General features: G+C 40.7%; 1 protein-coding gene across 1 annotated transcript; it reads right to left on the reverse strand.

Annotated features, from left to right (window-relative positions):
- Positions 1-1301: 1301 nt before the first annotated feature.
- LOC126032336 (serine incorporator 3-like) lies at positions 1302-9653 on the reverse strand. Its single transcript, XM_049789989.1, is given in 3 exon segments — positions 1302-3010; positions 9112-9267; positions 9269-9653. Coding segments are annotated over 3 exon segments (1416 nt in total). The 5' UTR covers positions 9596-9653; the 3' UTR covers positions 1302-2077.
- Between the last annotated feature and the right edge of the window lie 247 nt (positions 9654-9900).

Genomic DNA, 9900 nt, shown 5'->3' on the forward strand with positions numbered 1-9900 from the left:
CTAGGTGGTTATATGTCTGAGGAATATTCTCTGAGTACTCAAGCCTATTCCACTAATCTGAGGGTCTGTCCCTTGGGGGAGCTTGAAGGTACCCTAGGTTTTTCCTTATTCCCCACTCAGCTCCTTAGGGAGGGTCTGGATGTGGGCTCTGAATTTCTGGCCTCCCAGCTTCTTGAAGCAGTCACTGGTAATCTCTTACCAGTCTATATTTTAAAAAATGCTCAGGGGCGCAGTACTCACTATCTTTGAGCCATGAGATTTATGTGACTCCTTAAACATTGAAGGCATAGTATATTTTCATGCACTTGCATATTAGTTCAAGTTAACATCAAAAGTTTATGAGTTTTTTTTTCCATGGATGTACATGGAATCTATTATGCTGAGTGAAGTAAGTCAGCGGGAGAGAAAACAATGCAGAATTGTTCACTCATCTATGGGTTTTAAGAAAAATGAAAGACATTTTTAACAGTATCTCAGAGACAAGAGAGATGAGGGATGGTAGGTGCAGCTCATGACATGAAGCTCATCACATAGAGTGATGAGTGCAATTGGAGAGATGACTACACTGAAAACTATCCTAACAATGTGAATGAATGAGGGAAGTAGAAAGCCTGTCTCAAGTACAGGTGTGGTGGGGTGGGGAGGAGGGAGATTTGGGAAATTGGTGGTGGGAATGTTGCACTGGTGATGGGGGGTGTTCTTTACATGACTGTAATCATACAACTATAAACATATTTGTAATCACGGTGTTTAAATAAAGATAATTATAAAAAAAGTATTATGTTGGGGGGTTGGATTGGTGGTGCAAGTGGTAGGGCATTTGCCTTGCACGTGCTAACCTAGGATGGACTGTGGTTCAATACCTCAGTGTCCCATATGGTCCCCCAAGCCAGGAGCCATTTCTGAGTACATAGCCAGGCGTAACCCCTAGCGTCACCGGGTGTGGCTAAAAACCAAAAGAAAAATTATGTTGGTTCTATGCTTTTTATAGATAGCTGTTAGCATATTAAGGAAGGTTCTGTTTATACTTATTTTGTTGACTGTTTTAATTAAGACTGGATGTTGGATCTTGACAAATGCATTCTCTGCATTGATTGATATAATATGATTTTTATCCTGCTCTTTACCTATGTGGAGTATGATGATAATTTATTTGTATATAATAAACCATCCTGCATGTGAAGGATGAAATCTACCTGGTTATTATGTTTAATCTTTTTGATATGTTGTTTTCATTTTGATAAGATTTTATTAAGGATATTTGCATCAATGTTCATCAGAGAGATTGGTCTATATATATATTATTTTTTTACTTAAGTCTTTCAATTTTAATCAAATACCTTCATAGTGCAAATATAACGATTCACATGCATTTTACATGTACATACTTATAACAAGATAATTACACACATCAAAGGTGTAATGCTTTGCCAAGTGAATCATCTTACCAAAACTATAAAGCATGTGTTAAGAGTAACATTTCTGGCAAAGCCATGACCTGAATCTAGTAGCATCACTTGCTGTAGTAGAAAAATGTAAATAAAACTCTCTAGACATAAAAGCAGATGCCATTTCTTCAACCCCCTCCTTCTGTAGAACCGATGCATATCCTCTGTCCCCCAATACTATGACCTCAAGCATTTAGGGAATAAACAGAGTTATATGACATCTCAAGATCTTCACAGAGGAAATTGTCATAGAAATGCTTTTCTTTTTTGCCTTTTAAGGATACTGCAATATAAATATATTACTGATGGCCTCAAATATCTAACATTTTTTATATCTTACATTTTAAATCAAAGTTTTAGGAACCTATAGATCTTAATAAAGAACTCCCATGACAGCACAGCTGTAATCATTTTAAAATGCAAAAATCTTCTCTGTGCAATAAATCCTTACAAAACATCATATACATATAAGTTACTTTTTCAGGTCTTGCATCAAGCATATTACTCCTGCACTGTGATAGAAAGCTGGATATAGTCATTGCTAAGCATTTGCTTAAATTTTTAGTGAAACGAAGATAAGAAGCACGTGGGCTTTCAGTCAATGAAACCTTGGTGCAACCTTCAGAGGTTCAGCTGAAGTCTCGATTGGGGCAGAGAAGTGGTGCCACAAGGGTCCAGACATACACGGCTAAGCAGACCCAGCTGGAGGCCATCTTGACCCACACTACTGGCCACTTGCTGGTCACACTCTGAAACTCTGCATTAGGGCTGTACCAGTTAGTCAATTTCAACATGATGTATAAGGAATCCAAGCAGAGCATGAAGTGGAAGGCAGCATAGCTGTACTTCACTCCGTCTTTCTCATTGTCCAGAACCCGCCGAGGATGTCCATCTTCCTCATCACCAGCGCCATTGACTGCCGTGTCATTGAGGATCAAGCTATCACTTCCTGACAGGGTCAGCTTACTGACTTGACTGTTGCTGGAATTATGGAAACTCGAATACAGAAGGCAGAAGACAAAAACAATCAGTCCAACATAGCTCTCTGAATCCAGGGAATGGTCTGTGTTGGTCAGCGGAATCTTGATGGGGACGGGAGTGATGTTGTTGCGAGGTGTGTACATTTGTGTGATTATGTTCAACAGGCCAGGGTTGCAGTGATGATCAGATCCATTGTTGATGGCTGACCATGTTAAGTACATGGTGTAAAAGGTGATGATAGAAGACTGCAGGAGGCCAGAACAAGGCTGAAGTTCCTAGATTTTAGGGAGGATGGACAAAACGGAAATGACAACACAAAGGATGAGATTAATACTGATGAAGAACTTGTTCTCTGTGCAGCCATCTGGTTTGGTGTAGTATGCATCGAGCAAAGCAATCTCCACAATTGAAATAATGTAGAAAATGCTGGTGGAGGACAGTAAAGCAGCATACCAGCATCTTGAGTTTCCCTCTTCCATTCGATTTACCCAGCTTTCATTCCAAGAGTGAGCAAAGTCAACCAACAGTACCAGCTGGATGAGAATGAATAAGATGGCCCCAATTGAAAGCATGAAAACCGGCTAAGCTTTGCAAAAGCCGGCTCCCTGTGTGTGACACCAGGCGGGGAAAATCCGCGAAAGTACACCGGCCCAGTGGGGCCCAACTGTGAAAAACTGTGAGTGTGACCTGTCTATGTCTGTCTACTGCCTCTTGCGTGAAACTCTTGCGAGTGAGGCAAAAAGAGGCTCCAGAAACCTCTCTCGCCCAAACGCCATTTTCAGGGAGGGACTACAGAGCATGAAAACCGGCTAAGCTTTGCAAAAGCTGGCTCCCTGTGTGCGACACCAGGCGGGGAAAATCTGCGAAAGTTCACTGGCCCAGTAGGGCGCAACTGTGAAAAACTGTGAGTGTGACCTGTCTATGTCTGTCTACTGTCCTCTTGCGTGAAACTCTTGCGAGTGGGGCAAAAAGAGGCTCCAGAAATCTCGCTTGCCAAGACGCCATTTTCAGGGAGGGACTACAGAGCATGAAAACTGGCTAAGCTTTGCAAAAGCCGGCTCCCTGTGTGCGACACCAGGCGGGGAAAATCCGCGAAAGTTCACCGGCCCAGTGGGGCCCAACTGTGAAAAACTGTGAGTGCGACCTGTCTATGTCTGTCTACTGTCCTCTTGCGTGAAACTCTTGTGAGTGGGGCAAAAAGAGGCTCCAGCAGAACACGACCACTCTGCTTCGCTATGCGGCCGTGCACTCTTTCTAAGGAAAGAACACCATTGCAACAAGGAAAAATTACACTAAGAACGGTGCTATATCACAGAAGCAAACATTTCTCTCTGGACTGTCTTCTCTGTTGCATGCTCGGGCCTAAGATTTGACCCAGTGTGAGGCTTCATCCACGGAGGACTCCCCTCCCTTAGAGGCAAGTCAGCCCATCCAGAAAGGGAGGAGCCAGAGGAGTGTGCTGCCTGCATCATATGGACAATGAATAACACCACAACACGTAGAAAAACCCACAATACAAGTGTGACAATGGGGAAACAATACAGGCCAGCATCAGACATAGAGAATGAAGATGACAATTCTGAGGACCAGATAATGACCAACCAACTAATCAACCTCTCAGATAAGGACTTTAGACTAGCAATATGGAAGATGCTCAACGGACTCCAAGAAACCATGGATCGAGTTGAAAAGAACACTAATAAGAACCAAGAAAATATGAAGACAGAAATCACAAAACTCCAAACTGAAATAACATGTCAAATAACAGGCCTGAAAAAGTCAGTAAACGAAGTGAATGACAAAATGAATAAGCTCTGGGAAAGGGTATCAGAAGCTGAGAATAGACTTGGTGCTGTGGAAGATGAGATACATAACAATTCCATACAGCAGGAGAGATTGGAAAAAAAAACTTAAAGCAAATGAGCAGACAATGGAAAAATTAGTCAAAGAATGGGAACAGATGAAAATAGAAGTCTATGATAAGATCAACAGAAACAACTTAAGAATCATTGGAGTCCCAGAGACCCAGGAAGAAAATTTCCAGGAAGAATCAACAGTCAAATACATCATTAAAGAGAAACTTCCAGAGCTAAAGAATATATGTGATCAAATCCTCCATGCCCAAAGAGTACCAACCAAAAGAGACCCCAGAAAAACCACCCCAAGACACATCCTAGTCACAATGACAAATCCCACAGATAGAGACAGAATTCTGAAAACAGCAAGATCAGAATGGGAAATCACGCTCAAGCAAGCTTCCCTGAGATTTACAGCAGAACTGTCACCAGAAACACTCAATGCCAGAAAGCAGTGGTGGGATATTGTGACAAGAATGAATGAAATGAATGCTTCACCCAGAATACTATACCCAGAAAAACTCACTTTCCGGTTTGACGGAAGAATACATGGTTTCACAGACAAAAAACAGCTCAGAAACTTCACAGACTCAAAACCAGTCTTAAGAGAAAAACTGAAAGACATAATCTAAGACAAGACTACCCAAAAGACACACCAAATTTTGAAATAAAGATGGCGTTAAATCCCAGGACAATTCTTTCTCTCAACGTCAATGGACTAAATGCACCAGTTAACAGACACAGAGTGGCTAAATGGATCAAAAAACTCAATCCAACCTTCTGCTGCCTACAAGAAACGCACCTGAATAGTCAGAACAAAGATAGACTCAAAATAAAAGGCTGGAGAAAAATTATCCAAGCAAACAACACCCATAAAAAAGCTGGAGTGGCCATACTAATATCAGATAATGCAAACTTTATACTCAGGAAGGTTGTAAGGGACAAAGATGGACATTTTATATTAATCAAGGGGTATGTAAAACAGGAAGAAATAACTCTCCTAAAAATATATGCACCGAATGAGGGGCCAGCAAAATATTTAATACAACTGTTGACAAATCTGAAAAATAATATCAACAACAACACAATAATTGTGGGGGACCTTAACACGGCTTTGTCAACACTGGATAGGTCAATCAGAGTGAAACCCAACAAGAATATACTAGACCTGAGGAGAGAAATGGAAGAAAGAGGCCTAGTGGATACATATAGGACACTCTATCCCCAGAAACCTGGATACACATTCTTCTCCAATGTACATGGGACATTCTCCAGGATAGACTACACGCTGGCACATAAAACATACTTCCTTATGATCAAGAGGATAGAAATTTTGCAGACTACCTTCGCTGACCACAAGGCTCTGAAATTATTTGTGAACTCCAAAGGGACTCAGAAGAAACACTTTAACACCTGGAAGTTAAACAGCCTCATGCTCAATAACCAGTGGGTCCAAGATGAAATCAAGGAGGAAATAAAAAGGTTCCTGGAAACAAATGACAATAAAGACACAAACTATCAGAACTTATGGGACACAGAAAAAGGAGTACTGAGAGGAAAATTTATAGCTTTGCAAGCACACATCAGGAAGGAAGAAGGAGCTTACCTGAGTAGCTTAATGACACAGCTAATAGAACTAGAAAATGCTCAACAAAAGGACCCAAGAATAGGAAGACAGGAGGAAATAACAAAGCTGAGAGCAGAAATCAACGAAGTGGAAACTCAAAAAACAATGCGAAAGATCAACGAAAGCAGAAGTTGGTTCTTTGAAAAAATAAACAAGGTTGATAGACCACTGGCAAACCTAACAAAGAAAGAGAGAGAGAGAAACTTGATAACTCGTATCAGGAATGAAAAAGGAGAGATCACTACTGATATGACAGAGATTCAAAGGGAAATCAGAACCTATTTTGAAAAACTCTACGCCACTAAAAATGAGAACCTGGAAGAAATGGATAAATTCTTGGACTCTTATAATCTTCCACGGTTAAAGGAAGAGGATGTAGCATATCTAAACACCCCCATCACCATTGATGAAATTAAAACAGTAATCAAATGTCTGCCGAAAAACAAAAACCCAGGTCCAGATGGATTCACTGATGAATTCTATCAAACTTTCCAAGAGGAACTACTGCCAATCTTGGCAAGAATCTTTCATGAAATTGAACAAACAGAAACACTTCCAAATAGCTTTTATGAAGCCAACATCACCTTGATACCTAAACCAGACAGAGACGCTACCAAAAAAGAAAATTACAGACCAATATCACTGATGAATGCAGATGCAAAGATCCTCAACAAAATCCTGGCAAATAGGTTTCAATGCCTCGTTAAAAAGATCATCCACTACGTTCAAGTAGGTTTCATCCCAGGAATGCAAGGCTGGTTTAACATCCATAAATCTATCAACATAATACACAACATCAATAACAAGAAAAATAAAAACCACATGATCATATCTGTAGATGCAGAGAAAGCATTTGATAAGGTCCAACACCCATTCTTGATCAAAACTCTCAGCAAGATGGGAATGGAGGGAAACTTTCTCAATATAGTGAAGGCCATCTACCACAAGCCAGTGGGAAATATTATCCTCAATGGAGAAAAACTAAAAGCCTTCCCTCTAAATTCTGGCACAAGACAAGGCTGTCCTCTCTCACCACTCCTATTCAACATAGCACTGGAAGTACTTGCTATAGCGATTAGGCAAGAAAAGGATATCAAGGGAATCCAGATAGGAAAGGAAGAAGTCAAGCTCTCACTGTTTGCGATGACATGATACTCTACCTAGAAAACCCTAAAGACTCTATCAAAAAGCTTCTAGAAACAATAGACTCATATAGCAAGGTGGTAGGCTACAAAATTAACACACAAAAATCAATGGCCTTTCTATACACCAATAGTAATAAGGATGAAATGGACATTAAGAAAACAACCCTATTCACAATAGTGCCACACAAACTCAAAAATCTTGGAATCAACTTGACTAAATATGTGAAGGACCTATACAAAGAAAACTATAAAACTCTGCTCCAAGAAATAAGAGAGGACATGAGGAAATGGAAACAAATACCCTGCTCATGGATTGGCAGGATTAACATCATCAAAATGGCAATACTCCCCAAGGCATTATACAGATTTAATGCCATCCCTCTAAAGATACCCATGACATTCTACAAAGAAGTGGATCAGACACTTTTGAAATTAATTGGGAACAATAAACACCCTCGAATAGCTAAAGCAATCATTGGGAAAAAGAATATGGGAGGAATGACTTTCCCCAACTTTAAACTGTAATACAAAGCAACAGTTATCAAAACAGCATGGTATTGGAATAAGGATAGGTCTTCAGATCAGTGGAATAGGCTTGAATACTCAGAAAATGTTCCCCAGACATACAACCACCTAATTTTTGATAAAGGATCAGGAAATCCTAAATGGAGCAAGGAAAGCCTCTTCAACAAGTGGTGTTGGCACAATTGGATAGTCACTTGCAAAAAATTGAACTTAGACCCCCAGCTAACGTCATGTATAAAGGTAAAATCCAAATGGATTAAAGACCTTGATATCAGCCCCAAAACCATAAGATATATAGAACAGCACATAGGCAAAACACTCCAGGACATTACAGGCATCTTCAAGGAGGAAACTGCACTCTCCAAGCAAGTGAAAGCAGAGATTAACAGATGGGAATATATTAAGCTGAGAAGCTTCTGCACCTCAAAGGAAATAGTGCCCAGGATACAAGAGCCACCCACTGAGTGGGAGAAACTATTCACCCAATACCCATCAGATAAGGGGCTAATCTCCAAAATATACAAGGCACTGACAGAACTTTACAAGAAAAAAACATCTAACCCCATCAAAAAATGGGGAGAAGAAATGAACAGACACTTTGACAAAGAAGAAATACACATGGCCAAAAAATGTTCCACATCACTAATCATCAGGGAGATGCAAATCAAAACAACGATGAGATACCACCTCACACCCCAGAGAATGGCACACATCACAAAGAATGAGAATAAACAGTGTTGGCGGGGATGTGGAGACAAAGGAACTCTTATCCACTGCTGGTGGGAATGCCGTCTAGTTCAACCTTTATGGAAAGCGATATGGAGATTCCTCCAAAAACTGGAAATCGAGCTCCCATACAATCCAGCTATACCACTCCTAGGAATATACCCTAGGAACACAAAAATACAATACAAAAACCCCTTCCTTACACCTATATTCATTGCAGCACTATTTACCATAGCAAGACTCTGGAAACAACCAAGATGCCCTTCAACAGACGAATGGCTAAAGAAACTGTGGTACATATACACAATGGAATATTATGCAGCTGTCAGGAGAGATGAAGTCATGAAATTTTCCTATACATGGATGTCCACGGAATCTATTATGCTGAGTAAAATAAGTCAGAGAGAGAGAAAAAAACGTAGAATAGTCTCACTCATCTATGGGTTTTAAGAAAAATGAAAGACACCCTTGTAATAATAATTTTTAGACACAAAAGAGAAAAGAGCTGGAAGTTCCAACTCACCTCAGGAAGCTCACCACAAAGAGTGATGAGTTTAGTTAGGGAAATAACTACATTTTGAACTGCCCTAATAATGAGAATGTATGAGGAAAATGGAGAGCCTGTCTAGAGTACAGGCGGGGGTCGGGTGGGGCGAAGGGAGACTTGGGACATTGGTGATGGGAATGTTGCACTGGTGATGGGTGGTGTTCTTTACATGACTGAAACCCAAACACAATCATGTATGTAATTAAGGTGTTTAAATAAATTAAAAAAAAAAGATGGCCCCAATTATACCAATAACAAACCAGGCTGTGGTAAAATGGCCTCCAGGAATGTAGAAAGAACCAACCATGATACCAATGATAGCGGCAATTTTGAAGAACCAAAACCCATTATGTACTGCTGCTCTGGGGTTTTTACTTGTTTTAACATTTAACATAAGCAGAAAAAAACACAAAGAAGAAGATGGCCAAAGCAAAGTTGATTCGGTAGACAGCTTTATAATCCACCAGCACGTCACAACTTTTATCTGTCATCATCTCAGTTGAATTGATTTTAAATCCTCCTTCACAGAATCCAGCGATCTTCTTCACCTGAGCGTTCAGGGTTCCAGTGCGCATGATGAAACAGGTGGCAGTGCCCAAGAGGACTAGGAAAGCATATATGAGGCGAGTCACCAAGGAGTTTTTGGTGTTGGGGCAGCAACGACACAGCAAGCATGATGCACCACTGCAAAGGCACGGGACCCAGCTAGCGAGGGAGCAGACGCCCAGCACAGTCCCCATGATGGCAGGGCAGACAGAGCCAGCAGCTTCCGAGGATTCTTTCTGACTGCGGTGGCTCTCGCTGTTGAGGCCTTTCGCCGATAGGAGAGGAGGCGGGGCTTAATCTGCCCCGGGACCTGGTCTATATATTTTATTGGTTTTGTCTATAAAAGATTTTGAATGAGCATAATGTTAGTTCTAGGGAGAATTCCAGTTCTCTGGAAGAGTCTAATGATCTTTGGTAGTAATTCTCTGACTGTTTGATAAGACGTGCTTATAAACCCACCTGATCCTGGAATTTTATTCTTGAGGAGATTCTTAATTAC

Source organism: Suncus etruscus, chromosome 16, assembly GCF_024139225.1.
Source record: "Suncus etruscus isolate mSunEtr1 chromosome 16, mSunEtr1.pri.cur, whole genome shotgun sequence".
In the NCBI taxonomy this organism is placed as follows: domain Eukaryota; kingdom Metazoa; phylum Chordata; class Mammalia; order Eulipotyphla; family Soricidae; genus Suncus; species Suncus etruscus.